The following is a 22,446-nucleotide window of genomic DNA, read 5'->3' on the forward strand; positions in this document are numbered from 1 at the left end:
CAGTTGAGTATGTCAGGTGAAACATAAAAGGAGGTTACAATGGGAATTGGTTACTTAGAAGTATTGGTGGTAAAACAAAAAGAGGATTAAAAATGAATGAGTATTGAATGAATATGGACTGACTACGAATGTAACTAACCAGTACAAAGAAGTAGATTGAGATTGTTCAGTAGTACAGAGAGAATTAAAGAGAACTGACTTGCAAAACAGGTGGAGAAAAAGGGGAAAACCAAGAAATTTGTGGCTGGGTAGAATTGATGAGATCATGAAAAAGAGAGAGGCAAAATTTTAAAGAACAAAAGATTATGTATGAATCAATGTATGGAAGTGGTAGAAACAAGGATGGTTTGCAAGGATAAAAGGGTATGGAGAAATAAAGTGAGTGGGGTTGGTATAATCTAGATTTTGTTAGATTTTCCTTTCCTTTCTCTTATCTCCTCATATTTTCTTTTGCATACTATAGTATTCCTTGTATGTGGTTTGCACAGGGTATTTACTCTGACAGGGAATAGCATGATAGGTACCTACCCTTAATCCAAGGTGATATCTTCTGCAAAATCAGAAGTTGTGTCATTTATATGGAACCCCTGTTTGGCACTTGTTTTGCAATCAGAAAGGTTGACATTTTCATAGCTACCCTTGTCAGACCAGTGTTAACACAAGGCAACCCAAAGAACAAATGCAGATTGAGAATCTAGCCAGTAGTGGCAGCAAACAAGTTCTAGGAAGAATGGTGTTGCTACTTTAGGGCTGGGAAAGAAATCTTCAAGATGCTGAGCTGGATAGTTTCAAATAAATGTCAACAATTCTTCAGGGTGATAAATTTCTAGAAGAATCAGGTGCTTTTGAATGATAGGTTTTATCACTTCATAGTGAAGTACAAAAATGTTTATTATTAGGTTGCCTTAAGAAGAGGTAATATCTAATTTCTCTGCTATGTTCCTTATAACATTAAATGTATAAAAGAGGTTTATTTCCACCTACTCAACTTTTGACATGTAGATGTATTTACTATGTAAAGCAGGAGTGAAAAGCCTTTTTCCAGTGAAGGAAAGGTGTATAATGGCAGTGTGGTCACCTGCTAGTCTGACTGTTTACCATTGCCTTCTGCCAATCAGTCAACCTAAACTAGATCAGTTTAGTGCAGTGAGCATTTTACCATAATTGAAAACAAAGGGATTACCTGTGTTTAATAGAAAATTAAAATAGTTACAACTAATGCAGGTAATTCCTTTATTACCAAAGCATGCAAGTTGAGGTCCAAGAGTCACGCACGTACCCACAAAAGCCTTCAGTAAAGCCCCTGGTGTCTTTCCAATTGTCATTTTCACTTTCACAGGAGATAAAAAGGTTAAATATAAACAAATCACTTTAATTATATTTCATCTATTAACAGTTACCTTTAAGTTTTTTTCTAACCTCACCAGCAGAAGGCTACTTAATAACCAAGAATATCCATCAGCCTGCAAATGATTGCAGTCTCCTGCTTTACTGTTCTCTGGACCCTAAATGAAAGTTAGATTGTATGGTTTTTTACCATAGATAAGTCTACTGTTTGAAATGAAATCTGATGCTTAAAAAAGCAATGGGTGCATAGTTAGCTTAACAATGTGCTGTGTATATTCATTCTAGCAAGAGGACTCACTTTTTGCAGCCATGCCACCTCTTTGTCCAATTGGGAGTCACTCCAAGGTACAAAGCCCTAAATCTGTGACAGGAGCACCCGGAACATTTACAAAGGTATTATTCTCTTTACTGTGCATGGTACAGTTCTGTTTCACAAAGAGGGTTACCATAAAGCATTCTGAGTTTGTTGCTTGACAGCCTTTCTTATTACTCATTCCTTCGGGTTCTGGCATTACATACAAACATACACATAGTCCTCACTTAACAACCACAGTTGGGACCAGAAGTTAGGTCACTAAGCGATGCGGTCCTTAAGCGAATCCAGATCTGATTTTACAAACATTTTTGCAGCAGTCGTTCAGCGAATTACATCATTGTTCAGTGAACCACATGATCGTTAAGCGAATCACGCAGTTCCCTATTGATTTCACTTACTGGAACCCAGCTGGGAAGGTCAGAAATGGCGATCATGTGACTGTGGGATGCTGCGACCATCATAAATGCACAATGGTTGCCAAGCACTCGAATCACAAGCACGTGACTGCAGGGATGCTGCGACAGTCATAAGTGTGAGGAACAGTCATAAGTCAGTTTTTTCAGTGCCATCATAACTCCAGATGGTTGCTAAATGAACAGTCGTTAAGCAAGGGCTACGTGTACACCATTTCCTGTACCTTTCTACCCAGGCAATGGTGGGTTTTTTCCTTCATTGCTTTCTCCCTTTGTTTTCTCATAGTATATCTTCAGGTACACTGGCTGAAGCATTTGTAAATTTAAGTGCATATATGAATATTGGTTTTTAGAGGTTATATCAAGATTAATTCTACATTTATTACAGACCACTGGTACATTCATTGACTAGGCCAGTGAATTTGTTCTGAGAGCCAGGCATAACAGAAGGAGCATTGTAATAACAATAATCTTTCTATAGGAAGCAGGATTCTTCCTAAAGCCAACCAGAGACCTAAGGGAAATTTGCAAGCGAAACAGTAGTACAGAAAAGAGACTCTTCCGCATTTGGTGGAGTCATTCAAGTAATGAAAAACAATGATTTTATATCACAATATCTGTGATGTATACTAGGTAAAAATAATTTGAGATTTTTAAAAAAAATTTACAGTTGTAGGTGATGGACCATTTGTCTATCACCTACAACTGATATTAACAGTTTAGTATGTATTCTAGCAATTTTTGTGGAGGTTCATATTTTTTACCAGTTTTTCTGGCCAACCTTGAAAGATGCTTTCTCTTTTATTGCTGTATTGCTTCAATGTGACTCTTGCTTCTTTGTAAAACAGGGTACTCTGGATTTTTTTGAACCAATACATTAGTTATTGTAACTTCTCTCAAAAGTTGTTTTATAGTGTTTTTGTTGTTGCTGTTGTTGTAGGGGTTTTTTTTTTCTTCGTAACCACTGAATAAAGAGTGGATTTTAAAAGCACAGTTATGTAAATTCAAAACACTGAATTTGTGTTGAGTCAGGAGCCACTTGATTTCTTACAAAAGAAAAGAGTGCAGTTTTAAATGGGAAATTGAGTTACATCAGCCATACAAAAATTGTGTGCATCTGTGTGATGTTTGAGCAGATTTCCCCTTTTCTTGCTTTTATTCCTTTATGCTCCAGTTGGGGGAGGGGATTAGTTTTATCACCTCTAGGCCAACATAGAAGATGAACTGATCCCTGAATCTCTCAATAAATTAAGAGACCAAGGATCCAGTGGATTCAAAGTTGGTGGGAAACAGATCTCTTGCTGGTGGAAAACAGATCTGTAGCGCTTTCTATGGGCATTACGGTAGGGAGCACTAGACTGCTCCTTAACCCTTCATTTGAAAGGTAAGGATTGCTCCACAAAATCTTAATTTCCATTTGATTTATTTGAAGGTGATAATAAAGCAAGAGCCTGGAGAATTGCCCCAACATTCTCCAGTGGCATCAACCGGAACGGCCTCTCAGACCTCAGTGCAACAGTACGTGACTGTGAAAGGGAGCCATGTGATTGCCTTGTCACCCCAGAAACAGATTGTGAGCACAGGAGAGGGATCCACTTCATCAAAGGTGCTCAATTTTTGCTTCCTTTTCACTCTAGCGGTTTTATATTAACTACAGCTCCATTGCTTTACTCCATGCTCTTGTTCTTTTGACATAGCTGGGTAGTACCAGAAGCTTCAAATGGATAGGAATACCTCTCAAATATATATTTTGTTGTTCAGATTACAACATTATCAATTTGAGGAAAAATAATTGCATATTACTTCTTTATCATGGCCTTCAACTGTTTGTATACCAGGCCCATCTTTAATTCCAAATTGTTTCTCTTTGAGTAATATTTTCTCTTTTCTCCTTTCCTTGCTTATATTCTTTCACATGTATCATGTAGTTGTTAGAACTTCGTTAAAGAAGCCGCATCTTTTCCTGGGCTTGCAAAGTCCAAGGAAACTAGATGTTAACACACTGTATCAACAGTTTTAAGAGATACGCACTGGTTTCTGGTTAATCCCCTAATCTTTTCATGGTGATCTTTTTATCTTCAAAATAATTTGAAAGCCATTTATCTTAAGGGCCATATTTTTACAAACCCACCTTCCCAGAATTGAGATTTTCCACTAAAATGCTTCTTGGAATATCAGCATCAACTGAGATCAAGTTAATGGTGACAAAGGAGACAGCTTTTTTATCAGTTATGGAGCTTAGTCCCCAGAGACACTCACTGGTGTGTCTTTTATCTTTTACATGCTGAATTAAGATATCTCTGATCTCACAGCATTTTTATTAAGCTCATTCTAATGAGGAAAATTACATGTATTTTAAACATTGGAAGGAATCATCTAGTGTCTTTCTATATTGTTGTATTGGATTATTTTAATTGTTTTTACGTTTTTTCTCAGCAATTGTATTATTATTATTATTATTTTAATAAAACCATTAAAATGAAGTGCTCTAGGATAAATATGACTATATAGAAATGCATAAATAAAATGTCCTTTTCTTTATCTAAACCATCTGCAAAGACCCTTCTGTATTTTAGAAGTTAACTGTTTGGGGCTGCTAGATATCTGTGCAATAGAATTAGTACATAACTGGCACCAGAGAGTTCTTTTCTAAATAGGCATAATCGTCCTGAATGAGTCGTTTTGCCTCAGTTCCACACAACTTCCAATTCAGATCCAGCTTCTGTGACAGAATATTACTTTTATTCAGCTTGATGTTACCACATAAGCTCTGTGTATATGTTTATGTTGTGTTTAGTTTTATTTTTCCCCTCTGTAGATCATTAGTGTTCCAGTTGGGTCTGCTTTACCACCATCAGTCAAGCAAGCTGTTGCCCTTGGTGGAGGACAAATACTAGTGGCAAAATCAAGCCCTTCAGTCACAAGGGCAGTTGGTGGAAAACAAGTTGTAACCCAAGGAGTCGCCAAAGCTATTGTGAGTGGTGGAGGAGGAACCATTGTTGCTCAGCCTGTGCAGACTTTAACGAAAGCTCAGGTTCCATCAACAGGAGTTCCAAAAACTGGATCCCAAGGTTCAGGTAAAGTGAGTTTACTTTTTGCAATTTCGAACATGATGGTATGGAACTAAGGAGTTAAAAAAAAGTCTCCTTCAAGTTAAGCTCAACTCCTGGGGATTTTATAGATAAATCCATGTAGTTTTCTTGGCATAAATGTACATGTGGTTTGCCATTGCTTTCTTCCAGGATGTTTTTTCAACTTCCTAGTCTAGCTTATAACCCTGAATGTCCTCTTGATCTCCCATCAAAGTACTTATCAGGTATTGACCCTAGCTGTATTAAGAATTAATGTCTAATTTAAGTTCTCCAGATATATTGAATACCAACTCCCAGAGTTGCCTATAGTTTCATAAAGTTTCAGTTCAACACCTCTAGGGGACACCAGGTTGGAAAAGCTGGTCTGGATAGGATGCATCAAATGAATCATCACCATGTAGTTCTCTCATGCTAAAGATTACTGTTGAAAACCTAATAAATATAAATGATGGACTACATCTAAAGGCTCATAAGCTGACTTGCATATATGCAAGGGAATTTCTCCTTGCTATTCTGCCCCATGTACAGTAAATCATCTCCAGAAGATTTGTCAACTCTCAGACAAATTTCAGGGCAGGTGGCATGATGAGTGGAACAGAGAAGGGAATCCATTTCTCCAGTGGTGTGTTCTGCTGATGTAGAGATGCTGTTAGCTGACTTTGTATCCAGATTTTTTTTGGTTTTGGTTCGTTTTACCATAGTTGTGCCCTAATAAACTGTTCAATTCTTGGTCTCTCTTCTATCCAGTACAAATATATTGCTCTTCCTTGTATGATTTCATTTAGTCTTTCTTTTTGTAACTCTCCTTGTCTTCAGTCAATTCTGCTTATTTTCATCCCAGTTTCCTAAGTTTTCTGTTTGCAGAAGGAAATGCCTTGAAATTTATTCTTTCCCTATCATTTACAACCTGTCTTAAAGCCTTTCCCCTGTATGTGCTGTACTGAATTATAGCAGCTGGACTCTCATTTTTCTGCATCTAATTAGGGACTGAAATCTCTCAACAAAAAGGGTATGGCTCTCATATCCCTAGTGAGTATATATCACCTTTCATTTTTTACCAAAACTCAATTTTCAATCAAATGAATACAAAATAGAATAAAATCCAGTAATAAAAAGTTAAAAGAATCCAAACATAAATATTACATAGCTGTAGTCGAGATGAAAGTTGGAAGCATTTTGGAAGAATTCTGCTCCAGAACTTAATGTGTTTGTTGCAAGAGGCTGGTCTCTGAAAATCTTGATAAATTCTTTGTGTTTCTCCTTTTCCTTCTAGTAATGGCAACATTGCAATTACCAGCCACTAATTTAGCCAATTTGGCAAACCTACCTCCTGGCACAAAATTGTACCTTACTACAAATAGCAAGAATCCATCTGGGAAAGGAAAACTGCTACTTATACCTCAAGGAGCTATTTTGCGAGCCACAAATAATGCCAGTTAGTATTACACAAAAGAAAAGTAACATACTAAATGTGGTGACATGTAACTGGGTATTACAAGAGTAAATTATGTTTCTCTAGCCAAACTGCATTATCTGAAAGACATCTATATTAAAAATGCTTTATGAAAGCACAGGGAAGGGCTTCCGCTAGCAAAGTGGGATTCAACAATTCTCAAGTCAGATAGAAATGTTAAGTAAACCTGGACCAGATGACTGTGACTCCAGGATGGATGGATGGATGGATGAACTTCCTTTTTGTGTACAATGAAGCTTCATAGCTATCTATGTTGAGTCTGTGTAGCTTCTGCTGTTAGCTAATTACTGAATTTGGGATTGAGTTTCTGGAGAGTAGATATATTGCTGTGCCTAGTGGGGAATCTGATAGTATAGCTGAAATAAATAGGATTTGGTTGTATGGTACTTACAACTGGCTGTCTTGTTGGATGTTCCAGATCAGCAGTTAGGCTCTTCAGCCAGTGGCGGAACCCAGAGTGCAAGCAGTGGTGTCTCTCAGCATCTCACCTATACATCCTATATCCTTAAACAAACCCCACAGGTTAGTCCATAATACAAACAAATATAGAGTGAGAGAGATCTTGTTAGTATAAAAATTAAATAACTGCAAGTGGCATCCTTCCGATATGCTGAACTATAGTTTACATCATACATATATAAGTTGGCTAGAGAAGTTGGTAGAGGTAGTGCACTGTACCTGGACAGGGAAGGCTGGGTTAGAGTATGTTCTAGTTCACGTTTAAAAAAATAGTGGCAGGAGTTGGCTTACCAGGTCCTGGTCTCTAGAAATAACTCTTCTATTGTTCGCATTATCCTCATTTCCATAGTGATGACTTACAGTGGGCATCCCCAACCAGAAGGCAAACCGATGAAGATGCTTCCTGCTACTTCCCCAGCTTATGATTACCTTTTCCATGGAAAGCAGATGCACTACCTAAATGTTGCAACCACCCGCTGTTTTCCTTTTCAAGGGAGCCCAGAGGCATTCATGGAAATAAGTTGAGACTAGGGGCTGTTTTTAGCATGCCAGCTTTCCATTTAAAATTAAAAGAATCTGAGTGTTTTAAGACAGGGAGGCAGGGGCCTGACAGTTACCATGGAAGCCAAATTACAGTAAGGTGCAGCAGTGCTCTTTTGTACAATTTTTAGTATATGGTAGCAATCGTTTGTCTAAGTGATTTGAGGGGGTAAATTTTTGCTGTGTTGACTAGCATAATTTCTTAAGTTTTTAAAACAGACTCTGACAAACACTATTTGAAAATAGGTATTGTGAGGTGGCCCTGACTAATTATAAGTGGAACTAGAAGAGGTAAACAGTTTAGGATTTCAAAATTTAAGGCATGATGGCTGTTATTTACTACATTTACAATACAGCCATTTGTTGTTGTTGTTGTTTTGGTGCAGGGTACTTTTTTAGTTGGCCAGCCACCTCACCAGACTTCAGCAAAGCAGGTGACATCAGGAACTGTTATCCAAGGTAATACAAGTGCTGGAACATCATCTTCCCAAGGACATCAAGCACTGAAAGTAATAACTGGACACAAAACTGCCACCTTATTTGCACAGGTAACTGTGGGGCTTAGATTTAGATGCTAGCTGTTGTAGACATCCCCAAGGACCTTGGACTTGATGGAATGCAGAGTGCAGCTGTTTTGCATTCCCTAGCAAGTCACTTCTGTATTTAATGGTAAGGCGCTGGGTATCTTTAAGAGGCCTGGTTAATAAAATAATTTAAAAATTGTATTCGGCATTACCAAAATCGTTCACGTTCTGATCACATGAGGCCCACCCTTAAACTTCTATACTGGTTTCCTATCAACTTTCTGATCCAACATAAGCACTATGGCTTTAATTTCAAAGCCATCTAGGATGTATTCCCTGTATCCTTTTGCTCTTATATCCCAATGAATCCTAGTTTACAATCTGTGCTTCTTTAGATTCATCATGTCCAGCTGCCCATCCTGCTTTCTTAAAGAGTGTATTCTTTTCCCTTTTTTTTTTTTTTTTGTCATTCAAATTCCTGCCAAAGTACACCTTTCTGTGAATCTCCTAGATTCCATAAGCTGTTGTTACTCAGTCTGCAGTGAACCTAAACCCAAGGAACCAAAACAATTCCCAATTGCTTCCTACTTTATGTTTGCCTCCCCTTCCTCTATTTCTCATGTTTCATGGACTGAGATGTCCTTTTGCAGTTCATAAGGCACCATGCAAACTAATGCTGTATAAATACTAATCTATATGCCTGAATGGTTGATTTTAATATATTCTTCTGTTGGGCAAGAGAGACTGATCTTAAGAAACAGAATGAAAACATCTGAAAAGTTCTGTTGGTTTTGTGGTTTTTATTACTGTTGTTACTATTATTAAAAATCTCCACCTATCCCTAAAAAATTGGTGTTCTCCATGAGGTATTAATGCAGCAGATTTGTGTTGAACTCTCCCACTTTCATTTTCAAATGAAAATGTTTGAAAATGAAAATGAACTCTGAAAGATTTGAACGATGGGACAGTGAGGAAGGGAGAGGGGAGTGCTGAGCCTTTTCTTCTCATGTAACTTTTCAGTAATAAAATAATGTTCCTTCCAAGTTGCCCCTTAATGGAAGAAGAATGTGAGGAAGGAAGATGTAGTAAAATGATTTAAACACCTGTGTGTATACTGATGTTTTATTTAAAACATCATGAATGTTTGTATCTTTTCTATTCCCCTGCTAGTTGCATTTGCTTTTATAAAAATGTTGTTTCTATTTTAACTCATTTACAAATCTAAAGGCAGCTTCCAGCGGGCAAGCTTCACTCATGAAAATATCAGATAATACACTGAAATCTTTACCAGCATCATCACAGCTCTCAAAACCTGGCACCACTGTGCTGAGAGTGTCAGGCGGGGTGATCACTTCAGCAACAACTTCAGCCGTGACACTTGCATCGAATGGTGTTCCACAGGTGAGGTCCAATATTGGTTAATTTGTGTGTCAGGCTTCAAATGCAATACAGAGTTATACAGGGGAAGAGTCAACTTCTTACTCCCTTGAAATCAAAGTTTCTTAAATGTTAAGGATTCATCTTGCTATCCTGCTGTGTGAAAAAATAGTTAGCATTTACAGGAGACCTCTGGGGTGAGACATACTTGCCCTCATGCTGTGGTTATGGAAAATGTTTTTGTATTTTGTGACACTGAGTTCTTCCTTTTTTTGATCATGGTACTCAAGGAAGTATCTGTTGGAGTTCCCAGACAAGCTCCCATCCAGATTGTAACCAGCCCTAGTCCTGCATAGCTTCATCAACACGGTTGCATCAGAAGACTTCAGACTATGTCCTGGTCTTTCACCTCTGCAAAAATGTTATGTCAGAAGGAAAAAAAAATACTCTTGTGGTGGAAATGCAGGGCTGCTACTAGTAGAAAGTAGAGTAATGTATTTATGAAATCTTGAAACTGAAAATGCACTATGAAAATAAGTGTCATATAGAATAGAATTCTTATTATTTAAAATATTCTAATGTCTTTATATTATAATAAACAGTCCCTTCATTTACTCTTGGATCGGATTGAAGAGGAACATTCATAATAAACACGGCTTTCAGTAGTACTGTAAGCCCAGCTGTACTTTTGGGGTTCCTACAAGGTTCCCAACATAAAGCACATGCAGGAAGGAAATCACCTGCAGGACAAGGGGTTCCTTCTTCTTTGCCTGAAAATGCTTTCACTTGCTGTATTAATTTTTTTTTCCAAACCAGATTCCAAATACAAAAGGGCAGTTAGTAGAAAAATTTATCAGGATCAATTTGCAAGTGGGAATCAGCAAGCATGAGAAGGGCTTGCTTGTTTGCTTATTTATTTAGTTATGTATACTATCTATCTGTTTATACAAACAAACAATTTGTATAACTAACCATGCCATAACAGATGTCTAAGGTTGTAGAAACCATTCCCACTACAATAGATAAAAGAACAATAAAAACTAGTCAACTGGCAGAGCTTGCTCCGCCTTCCAGCCCCATTGCCTGTGGGAACAGCCAAGTCTTTCATGGTCAGGGTCATCTGGATCTCCAGAGGGGTGCCGTATACTTCCTGGGGTCAGTGAACAATCATTTTCCATGGAAACAGAGACTCCACTCCCCATAACAAGTACAACACACATGGGAACAATCTATATCCTGGAGGCGACTTGAATCTCCCTCTCCCTAATTCTCAGTCCCTTCTTGCTTTATTATTGGAATTTTTTAGGGAGTTAAATTTAAATGTAGCGATTATAAGATTACTTGAGATGGAAGAGGTAGTAAGGGATGAAGAAATAGTTTGGGGGAGGGAAAAGGATAAAGTTTAAGAAGATAGGGTTTTTTATGGATATGCCTAATATTTGCTTTGGCTGCATCTGTTTCCCCCTGGCTTCCCCCTTGCTTTTTTAACTGTCAACTAAAAAATACTGTATATGCATGGTTTAGGAATAATTAATTTGCAATTTTTTTAGAATATTTTCTACTTTTATTTTCTTTTTTGGACAATTAAGCTGAAAAACGCATTTTCCTCTCTCTCTGTTCCTTTTAACACAGCAAACAGACAGCACAAGTTCAAGCTCCCCTTCAGCTGCAAGCCCTGTCGTGAAGGCATCTGGGCAGCAGCAGCAGGTTGTTGCCAATCACGGGCAAGCAGCATCAGTCGCACCTAGTAAAACAAGTTCCTCCGCAGTTGTAAGCATTGCTTCTTGGGTCACCACCCCAGCACCAGTATCTGCAAAAACTGCGGTATCAGGTAATCTAGGACTGAAACACCAAAATTAGTCAATGGGATGCCTTTATCCAAATGAAACACAAAAACCACTGAAATATATACTGGTGCAATCTCTACTTAGGTTAATATTTTGGAATCAGTTCTTGAATGAGATTGATACCTAGTTGAATAATATGTAAAACCTTTTGTTAATTGGACAAATTGTTCCCCAAATGCCAGTAAGCTCATGCAGTTCCATCAGATTCTGCAATCTCTTAAATACTAACGATTGACTCCTTTGGAGTGTGGATCCTGGAGAGCCCACTGGTTTCTGAGAAACTTTGGGAGTTTAAGCTGTACAAGAGATACTTAGAGCTCTGCTAGAGGAAAACAAAGAGTGAAACCAATTGAGCACAGTTAAAAGCCTTCATTAAGGCTTACTGCATGGTAATAAGGGCAGCAAAACATAATTATTCTTCTACTCTTATTGAATCCACAGCTGACTGGCAGCCCTGTTTAAGGTGACCTGGCACTTCCTGGGTAGGGAGGGGTCAGAGGAACATCTACAGGGCCTCTGTTTGATGCATGTGTCAGATAGTCACTCAGATCTACTCTGAGTTGGACTCTGGCTGTGTAGGTGCTTTGGAGTTGACTGAGGCATGGTCTGGCTTGGTTATCTGGGAAAAATTTAAGTCTGTTGGCCCTGAAGTAGTGGACACATTTTTCAGGACTCTGAGCATGGCCATCTGCATGTTATATCCATGTCCCTCCTAGTAGATCAGGGCCCCCTGGGAAATGATACATGGTTGGCTCCAGGTGGTAGTAAAGGCATCTTTAAGGGAGGGATTGGTTCCACCAGCTCTTAAAGAGGTGGTGGTCCATCCCCTCCTCAAGAAATCACCATTGGATCCACCAGTGTTGGACCATTTTCATCTTGTCCCCAGCCTTCCCTTGTTTGTTTGTTTATCATGTTTGTTGTTTATCAAATGTATGTGGCCACCCATCTCACACAAGGTAAGGTCTGGATATCTGGCAAGATCAGGATGAGGTGGTACATCCCTGGTGGGTCTCTCTGATCTCTCAGTAGCCTTTGATATCAGTTCTGGAGTGATTTTGGGTGTTGGGAGTGAGAGATATGATATTGCACTTCTCCTCTAGAGCCAGTTCCAGTTGGTGTTGGTAGAAGGGGAGAGATCTAGCCCTAGACCTAGTTTTCCATCCTGACACATAGATAGAAGAGCTTGCTTTTTATTTTATTTGTTCTATATGGAGAGAAGAAGAAATTCATTTTAATAAATTTCCAATATAGGGCTGCTAAAGATCCACTCCAGTCAGAACAGCCCACAACAGGCTGTTTTGACAGTACCCAGTCAACTCAAACAACTTGGTGTAAGCACTGCTTCTGGAGGAGTCCAAACTATACTGATGCCTGTGAACAAAGGTAGGATGTAGTTGGCAAGATAGCGTTGCCTAAATATCCTTTTCAGTATTACAGTTTTCTCTGTTCTGTTGCCTTTTGGACCTGTCGCACTACAAAGAATTTCAAACCTTTGGCTCTAATGGCTGGCAGTTCTGAGAATTGCAGACTTAAAACTTCTAGAGCACAACACTTCATGCACTGCATATCACATCTTATTGACGCTGATGACCATCACTCACTCACCTGCAATTTTAATGTCCAATAATGTATTTATTAAAGCCAAACGGATTATGCAAAATATTGAGCACGTTGTTTGAAAGATCCAGAAAAAAATCAGCAGGAAAAACGTTATGCAAAGAGAGAACAGATTTTAGAATATCCCAAATAAAATTTCTAGTGCTGTTCCAAAAAGCCATTGTTAAAATTGCTGTCATTCCCTGCTGAAAGTTACTGAAGTAATTTAGTAACAAAAATGAAAATGTGTTAAAGGTTAATCGTATCTGTGTGCGTTGCCGATACTCCATTTCTCTTTCAGTGATACAGTCGCTTTCTTCCAGCAAAGCCGCTGCTGTTGCACCCATGACCACAACCGGTGTAGTTGTTCCAAGCACTCCTGAAGTGACTGTTACAAAAGGTAGAATTGCTCGTTGTCATAATCAAACCTCGGAGTAGGGAATTAATTTAATTATTTAGGAAAGCCTGTATGATTCGCTACTATCCATGACATATGTGAGAAACGTACAGTAGTTGTCGTTTCTGTGAAATTAGCCAGTAGGATTGGCAAAGCATTCCGAAGAGGCACTTTGCAAAGTGCGTGGGCATCAGCAGAGAACCACTTCTTCGAGCACTAAAGCAGCGTACAGTATTCTCCCCAAGGTTGGCGTGGCTGCTTCAGAGGCTTTCCCTGGCTGGGTGTGCATATGCCTCTGCCAGTTTTTCCATTGGGGCTGCTAACAAAGCAAATGTGCCTGCACAGACACCCAGGGAAAGCCTGCTAAGATAGTTGCTTCGCTTGCACCTTTGCACTTAGTGGAGTGCCCCTTTCAAATGCTTTGCACAGCCCTGTTAGTTAGTTAGTTTCCTATCCCACCTTTATTATTATTTTTATAAACAACTCAAGGTGGCAAACGTACCAAATACTCCTTCCTCCTCCTATTTTCCCCACAACAGCAACCCTGTGAGGTGAGTTGGCCCAAGGTCACCCAGCCAGCTTTCACGCCTAAGGCGGGACTAGAACTCACAGTCACCTGGTTTCTAGCCCGTTCCAAACTGCTAACCATTAGCTATACTACAATAGGATTATGCAAGTAGCAATTTGCACAATAGATGCACAGTGTGCAGGATTCAGTGCAGGTGTTGTCATCAAGAAGTATTTTCCTTCATCTCTAAAAGTATAATGGTACTTTCACTTGGCGGCCCAGAGATAGTACTAGTGCAGTTTTAATTCACAAAAAGCAGCAGATCTCAGCCACCCAAAATAATAGGTTTTGAAATGTGGAGCTTTCAGGGGTTATTTTCCCTTGCCTCCCATCCGCATTACAGTTGCAGCTACTTTATTGTGGGACTAGGATTCCTCTTCGAAAGCTCTGCTTCCCTCCTTCAGAAAAATTAGCTTCTTTTCCTGATTGTCTGAAACAGTGGGCTAGCATTGGCTCTCACCTGCCTAACGAACTTTTAAAAAAGTATTCTATTATCTTTTAAAGTTAAGCTGGAGCCTGATTCAACAGGGCAGAGCTGCAGTGCCCCAGTCTCCCAAGATGCTCAGGCAACAATAAAAACGGAGGAGAGTTCCAAACTTGGAAATTATTCCATTGGGTAATTATTCTTGTGATGTTAAAATAACTTTCAGTAGGGAGCAATGGCCTACTTGAATTTGATGGGAGTTCATCCCTGTTAATGTTGAAATGAAATTTCTTCAAAAGAATTAGTTTAGTTTAGTTTAGTTTAGTTTAGTCCAAACAGTTGAGACTTATAGTGGATCTTGGATAGATCACAGTATATTGAAGTCTTGGCATGGAATACTTCACAGATGCATGTTAAAAATACACTAACAGGTTTGCACATCAGTTGCAGTGGATATACTGCCTCTTAGATGCAGCATTGGATCTGTAGAAACAAATTGTCTTTGTTTATTTGGATTTATCTTTGTCTCAAACTAATAAGAGCTGAATGCTGTAGAGCCATTCATGCATCTGAAATGTGCTAATCAAGCTCTAGATCTGGGGTGGGAAACCTCCATTATGATCCTCAGAGGGCCCTCCCTTTATTGCACAGCCAAATTATGGCAGCACAATTTCCTATTTTAAAAAAACTTACTAAAAGCTTATAATACTATTTTTCTTTATTTCACAGCAAGTTCATGTAAGCTTAACACTGCCATCCTCCTGGAAAAAAGTAAAAAACAAACTCCCAAAATATAAAAGTTGGGATAGGATTGAAAATTTCTGTCCTGCCACTTTCTAGTGACATAATGACATCATTGTCTTTAATGACTCAGAAATTCTCCCTTGTGCTCTATGGGCTGTACTACAGCAGTATCTGTACATACATGTTGTTTGTAGAGTGGAAACTATTTAAAAAGTACTATCCTACATAAATTCTATATTAAATGCTACCTCCTTGTTCTTTACAGGGCAAAATATTTAGACAACCTCCAGCAACTTTTAACAGCAGTCGTCAAGAAAGTTCCATTGATTGCTGAGAGAAGTAATGAAAACATTGTTCAGTAGTCATTTTTTGGTAGTATTATGCTGAAGTCAGCTCATACTAAGTATGACCCCTGGTGCATCCGCCTGGCATTTGCTATAAAGCAGTGTTTCTCAAAATGGCCAATACTGTCCCCTGGGGCAGCATTTGATTTATTCAGAGGGGCGTTAGGCATTAAGGGGGCAACAGGGGTGTTAGGTGGCAAGGGGGTGACCAGAGGGGTGATTAGTATTATAATAATAGAAGATTACATGTAATATGTCCAACAAATTTTATTAAGTGTGTAAAACTGTAAACATATACTGTACTTCAATAATTATAAACTCCCACTCTTGCTGCTTTTTCTCCCGAGGAGCCTGGGGATCTCATACTCTGTAGTATGCGCTGACCCGCACTCAGTAGTGCATGTCTGCCTACCCAGCCACACTTGCGCATGCTGCAGCAACCACCTGCACACCCTCCCACACCCAGTAGCAGCCACCCCCGGCCTGGCCATGCTTCCACAGCACTATGGTAGCTGCTGCCAGCGCACCCTCCCAAACCCAGCAGCAGCCACCCCTGGCCCAGCCATGCTCGTACTGCACCCCAGCAGCCACTTACTTGTCCACCTGCCTGCTTGCGAGTCACCCGGGACTTGCATCTTCTTTCCAGCTTCCCCACTGACTTTGCATGTTGGAAGCTTGCAGGAAGTCGCAAGGAGGTCCTCGCTTAATGACCCACAATCCTCGCTTAATGATGGCAATAGGGACTGCTGGGATTGCTGTCACTAAGTGATGCAGTCACATAACGTCACACTTTACAACTGTATTGCTTAGTGACATAAATTCTGGTCCCAATTACCATCATTAAGCAAGGACTACCTGTATAAATTTTCTCAGTAATTCTTTCAGTTATACATACAGTCATGGAAACTGACTAATATTGTTTACAACTGTGATGGGGTATAAATGTGATAGATAAATTAATAATCCTGGCAATTTTTATGTGCCCAGTTTACCCATCTGTTAATTAAAGAAATAACCGTTGACTGTCTATTTGCTTCTCTACATCATTAATACTGCTAGTGTTTCCCTAGTCACTGTATGAATCATGAGAAATGTGAAAAGACCAGAAGCAAATGTATCTGGGTTGTATAAAGAAAACATAATGACATTGGAATTTATAAATAAGCTATAAATACACATTTTAAACAGTGAGCCATTATTTATCCTTTAATCAGTTTAGGGCATTTAAAAAATCTCATTTACAATTTCCTGTTCTTTTATATTCATTTTTTCATCTCAGGATTCTTCCTACGAGCCAAGTTCCATATCTTTTCCTCAGCATTAAAAAAAAATGTTTGGCTAAGTGTTCTATTCTGCCTAGTCTATCACATGAGGGCAATGAATTACAATAATGCTGCAGACTGATTTCTATTGTCAACCATCAGAACACTAGTTTCCATTTTCTTGTTCCATTTACAAAGCTTTTATTGTTTTTCGAATTCTGAAGGGTAACAGGCATTCAGAAAGTGCTCACATTTTTGCTGATGTTCTGAAAGACAGCAATGACAGTCTAGCATGCTGTTTCTTGACTTTAAGATGTGTAGACTTCAAGCATGGCTGATTGGGGAATTCTGGGAGTTGAAGTTGCCAAGTTTGAGAAACACTGTCTAACATTTTAAGGTCTCCACTATATGAGGAAAGGGAATGGGAAACTAGTATTCCTGAAATCAAGACTTCTAGCACTCAGGTTTAATCTGGTCCATCAGACTAGTACCTCTGACTCAAAGGACTCAAAAGAGATTTCTCTCCCACTTTGATCTGCTTTTTGCTATACAGGAGAACTAGAAGGACAATAGTTTTCTGTAGTCTACTGAGATATGCAGTGCTTTGGAAGTGACTTGGAGAAGGTGCTTTGGATTATGCAGAAGCACAGACATAGCATCTGACCACACCTATTTGCAATCATTTTTCCCCCCTTGGGAATGTGCAGCTGTCCTCTGTGGCTGCCAGTTGATCCCATGAAATTATGTAGCTTTAAAGAGATGTAAAGATTACAGACATGAGTTACATTTGCAACATCAAGTGTTCCAAGCATCTTTTTGGAATCAGATATGAAGCACTATATTCTCTGAGGAGAAATATATTATGAGAGAGTTGAACTCTTAGCCCAAATCCAACTCCTGATTTTTACAGCATTAGCTGGATGAGCTGTATCTTAAAAATGAGGAAATTGCCCCTGAGTTGTCCAGCTGTGGCTGGTTTTTTTTCATCCTCATGAAAATATGAAATGAAATAATAATAAAATAAATAAAATAGGTGCTTTAATAGCAATTGCCACTTTATATGCTGGGACTTGATGTTCCCGAAATGCACAAATAAATGCTTGTACCTAGTTTCCATACCAGCTTCATTCAGGCTCCTGCTTTTCCCTTACCCAAATCATTTCTAACCATTTGTTTGTTTCTCAGCTGTTTTTTATGTTCAAGGGCTTCCCAAGTAGTTCCAAAAGGCTAAAAAATTGTTTTATGTCCCAAACACTAGCAGTGATATTTAACTCTTCTTGTTAGAATAGCTATAGTAAAATTTCTTAGTGTTCTTTCTAATTTAGTATCTGTTTTAAATCAGGATTAAAGGCTTTTCAGTTTTTCCATAAGGCACTTCCCTATCTTATTAATAAGCAGCGTATTTTGATTTAAAACATGTTCTGAGAAAATGTTCAGAAATAGCCTGCCATGTAATTAATTTCCATGGCTGTTAAAAATCTAAAGCTTTTGGTGTTCCTTTCTCTGCTTTTTTAGCTGAGGATGCCAATCCTTTCTGTGCCAGTTCTGTGGAACAATATTATACCTGGAATATTGGAAAACGGAGAGCTGCTGAGGTACTTTTAATGTGTTCTATAAAGCTGAGCTTCAGCCTCAGAGAAATGTGACTGAAAGGTATCCCTCAGAAAGGTGGTTTTTAAAATCCCTAGAAACCTTTAATAGATTTATCTCTCATATTTAATACATACCCATTTTTTGCAGAGGAGATATAATAACATTTGGCAAAATAAAATATAACTGAAGCTATATGTCCCATTTTAACATTATACAATCCAGATCTTTGTATGAAATAGTAACTTTTCCCCCCAATATTACATTTATGCTGTCATTCTTCCAAGGAGCTCAAGGTGGTCTACATGGTTCTGCCACATTCTCATTTTATTCTTATAAAATCTGTGGAATAGGCTAGTCTAAGAGAAAATGACTTGGGGAATTTTTTTTTCTGTCATATAGGCAGCAATTTCTGGAAGGGCTCTGGGACCATAGCAAGAATTTTGGAGGCCACATGCTATCTTAGAGCCTCAAATTAAGCATCACTGCTATCTAAATTTATTAATTTGGGTAGGGATTGCAGTGAAGAATCAGGTTCATGTAATGACGGGAGGTTTTTGGCAATAATAATATCTCAACTTTAATTTTCCCACTGTAATTTATCTTTACATGAAATTGTTAAAACTATTTGCTGGATGAATCTTTGAACTGCATTCAAAGCAAACTGAATTGCTTTTCATTTGGGTTTTTTAATTTGTTTTTAATGTCACTTTTCTGTTTGACAAAATGACCCTTCTGTTGTGAGCACCATGATGAAAAATAAGGAAAGCGTTCCAAGAAAAGTTGCATTGTCCCATGATGTAAGAAATTGAAAACAAAAACTGGATTTTTTCGATTTCTGAGCTTTCAGAAGTATAACTGTGTTTTATCTGATGTTATTATATTGTTGTTCTTGTTTATTAGATTTACATAATGATGTGCCCTATTGTAGAGCCACAAAGACTTAAAACTTACAAATCTAGAATGGAATAGCCCGATCAGTATACATAGCATAATTATTGTCAGGCTAGAACAGTGAGGTCATCTGATAACAGAAGGCCTTCATCTGTTTGGAATGATTTCACACATGCACACACAGATTCCGTTGTTGCTGTATGTGACCTTGACCCAAAGCAACTGGGCACTAGAGGATCGCCTGATCACCATCTTGAAGATTACAGTAATCTATTGAATGCCAAGCCTGTACACAGTGCAGCCACTATGCCGCTATGCCTGGAAACCACTGAGTGGTACTTCCCTGCAGCCACAGTCTTTTACTTATCTCTTACAATGCATACAGATCCATTGACTTAAAAGACCTCATTAGGTAATATGAATTGTGACTATAATGACGAATATAAATACTTGATTCTATATCTAACTTTTGTTTTTTCTTGCCTTATTCCTCTGCAGTGGCAACGAGCCCTGACAATTCGGAAAATCCTTCAAGAAATTACAGAAAAGTACCCTAAATTTCAGAGCATTGTCCCTCTGAAGACAAAGCAGGTTGTACATTGGTGTCGCTTCCATGGTTATACACCACCTGATCCAGAAGCTTTTAGGAATGAGGACTCCATAGAGGATGTGCTGACACAAATAGACAATGAGCCAGGTAAAGAATCTAATTTCAGAACCTCAGAATGATTGTTTGGGTAAAATTTATAGAGTAAAAATAAGTTATAGAATTAGGTTTCCACCTTGGTCTCCTGATAAAGGCATCAGTTTTGCCCTGGATGCTGCAATATGTGTTTTTAGAATCATGTATAAAAATGCTACATTTAACAGTTTTCCTCTAATGTTGGAGATTGTTTTATGTGGTTTGTGGAGTTATTTGTATTATTTGCAACTGGTTTGGGGAGGTGGAGAAAAGAAATGGAGGGAGGGAGGGAGGGAGGGACTAGGAAACTAGGAAACTTTATTGTGGTCCTGAAACAAGGCAAATATGATAAACAGAAAAGTCTTTAAAACCTAGTGGTATGTACTACCCATCATGGTTAATGGCCAGTGACATATTAGCATTCTTACTATTGACTATTACATAAAATAAAAATATCTTAATTGCAGTGACAATTTGGTAGAATTCTATGACATTCCTGGAAGTCACTGTTGACTTACCTGCAAGGAGGAGAGGAACGGAAATTTGTCATTTAGGTTTCTACAGTGATTAGAAAAAGTGCCATAATTAGATCTTTATACCACAGTGAATAGAAAAAGCAATGGAGAAAGATAAGACCAACAGATTCAATTTTCCCCGTAGGAAGGAAAAATCATAGATTTCTTAAGCCAGTTTTAAATGAAGGACCATGATTTATAGGCCCAGGAGCTTTTTCAAGAAAAAAAGCCTGTGATATTTCAAGACCTAGACTCTATCTTCTCTTGATAAAGCCCATTGTAAAGTGTTGTCTTTTGTAATGTAATACTTTTTTGATGTAATACATGGTTTGTAAACACTTTTAATTATAATAAGAAAGAGCAAGTAAATAGTTGTGGCGAATTTCCTAAGCTAAAAATGCCTTAGGCATGCTGAGTTTATTCAATACCTGGAACAGAAAGTGTCACAAGTATTAACTCATCTACTCTCCTTACTGTCCTCAGTTCCATACCAATAATTCATTTTTAATTTTTCAAGTCTCATTTGGTAGACCTAATTCAGAAGCTTTCAGTTATTGGTAGTGCAACCCTATACATGTTTACTGAGAAGCAAGTTTCATTCACTTCAAGTGGGACTTCGTCTAAATAAATGTGCTTAAGATTGTAGCCTTAATTTCTTTTATCAAAATTTACATTTTCCTATACTTAAGAGAATTCTGAAAGAGTTTTTTAGCTGAGTTATATTTGTTGGAAAAAACAGTTTTAGGTGGTAGTGAGGTTGAAAAAAAAGTTTAATTGACAAATAGATGCTTTCAGCTGAGCAGTACCTAAAGCTATCAGTCATGACACAATGTGCCATTTTTCTCTCTCAGTTCATTTTCTGAGGTAAGAAAAACGATGGGAAAAAAGTAGGAAAATATAGGAAGATTAGAAATGAAAGACAGTATCACCTAACAAATGCACATGTTAACATTCCATTTGCTTGGCTATCTCATTTGCAAATTGCAACTCAGGATGGCTAACATAGGATTAAAACAGAAATATAAAAATAACCAGACAAAAATAAAAACATCAAAAGAACATAGTACAGCCAAGGTCAATCATAATCATAATCCCAACCTGTTTGGGATTGTTATTTGGCAAATCAGTACAGACAATCCTTGAATATTTTTATACATTCATTGCATAGGTTTTACACATGCATTAGTTTGTTAAACTGAAGCTTTATTGTATAACTTCTGTTATTTTTAACATGAAAGCACATTTATAAAATTAGTAGTGAACATAATTAAGGAATCATCAGAACTTAGGCTGAAAGTAGAAATGTTCTCTCTCTTTTGCCATCCAATAAAGCAGACACTAGGTGAAAACCTCCAAGTTGGTTCAACAAAATCTAAGATACATTTTTTCAGTATAAGGTTTGATACTACCACTGCTATGTCTAATACAAACAAACAATGTTTTTCGGTTTCCTGTAAGACTTGCTAAAACTGGAGTTTCAGGATTTTAGCTAAACTGGGAAAATCAGATTCCATCTTTCAAAAGAAAGATGGCCTGGTACCACATGCACATACACACATGGTACCTACATTGATAAGGCCAATGTATCTTTATTGGAACCAGTAAATACCTTTGAAATTGTACAACTATGTAAAAATGTTTTTTGAATTTTTCTTCTTTCATCATACACACATGTACATCGCTTTAAAAAGTAATTGAAAGCCATTTGCCAGATCCTCATGCACAGAATAATAGCCAATATTCTCCCTCCCATATCACAGACAGATACACGTACATTCATGCTTTGTTGAACTGAGTGTGCTCCCTTTCTTCAACCCCAGAGCTAACAACTCTGAATTTACAAATATTTTTGGTCAATATTTTTAGTGGCTTCTCTTCTGGAATAATGATTGTAACTTTAGAGACATCTGGATGTTCTCATGTTGACAGCAAGGTTGGGGTTCAGGTTTCTGGGTATAGCAACTAGAATTTGTTTTCTTTGCAGTAAACAACTGCATGTCACTCTATATAAATTTATTTGCTAATCCTGTCTTCTGTCTGC

The 22,446-nt window shown here is 38.1% G+C and overlaps 1 protein-coding gene across 3 annotated transcripts in view; it reads left to right on the forward strand.

Annotated features, from left to right (window-relative positions):
• The window catches only part of YEATS2 (YEATS domain containing 2), a 47,814-nt gene that overhangs the window by 18,920 nt on the left and 6,448 nt on the right, over positions 1 to 22,446 (forward strand). For 2 of the 3 annotated variants that reach the window (XM_063306957.1, XM_063306959.1), the window contains exons 15-28: positions 1,633 to 1,740; positions 3,509 to 3,682; positions 4,895 to 5,153; positions 6,442 to 6,603; positions 7,061 to 7,164; positions 8,028 to 8,189; positions 9,393 to 9,566; positions 11,175 to 11,373; positions 12,641 to 12,772; positions 13,287 to 13,385; positions 14,455 to 14,566; positions 15,384 to 15,457; positions 18,240 to 18,319; positions 19,707 to 19,905. In XM_063306957.1, coding sequence (XP_063163027.1) covers positions 1,633 to 1,740; positions 3,509 to 3,682; positions 4,895 to 5,153; positions 6,442 to 6,603; positions 7,061 to 7,164; positions 8,028 to 8,189; positions 9,393 to 9,566; positions 11,175 to 11,373; positions 12,641 to 12,772; positions 13,287 to 13,385; positions 14,455 to 14,566; positions 15,384 to 15,457; positions 18,240 to 18,319; positions 19,707 to 19,905 — 2,038 coding nt within the window. The remainder of the gene's footprint in view (positions 1 to 1,632; positions 1,741 to 3,508; positions 3,683 to 4,894; positions 5,154 to 6,441; positions 6,604 to 7,060; positions 7,165 to 8,027; positions 8,190 to 9,392; positions 9,567 to 11,174; positions 11,374 to 12,640; positions 12,773 to 13,286; positions 13,386 to 14,454; positions 14,567 to 15,383; positions 15,458 to 18,239; positions 18,320 to 19,706; positions 19,906 to 22,446) is intronic. The other variant, XM_063306958.1, reaches the window with a different exon arrangement.

Source organism: Candoia aspera, chromosome 6 (assembly GCF_035149785.1).
Source record: "Candoia aspera isolate rCanAsp1 chromosome 6, rCanAsp1.hap2, whole genome shotgun sequence".
Classification (NCBI taxonomy): Eukaryota; Metazoa; Chordata; class Lepidosauria; order Squamata; family Boidae; genus Candoia; species Candoia aspera.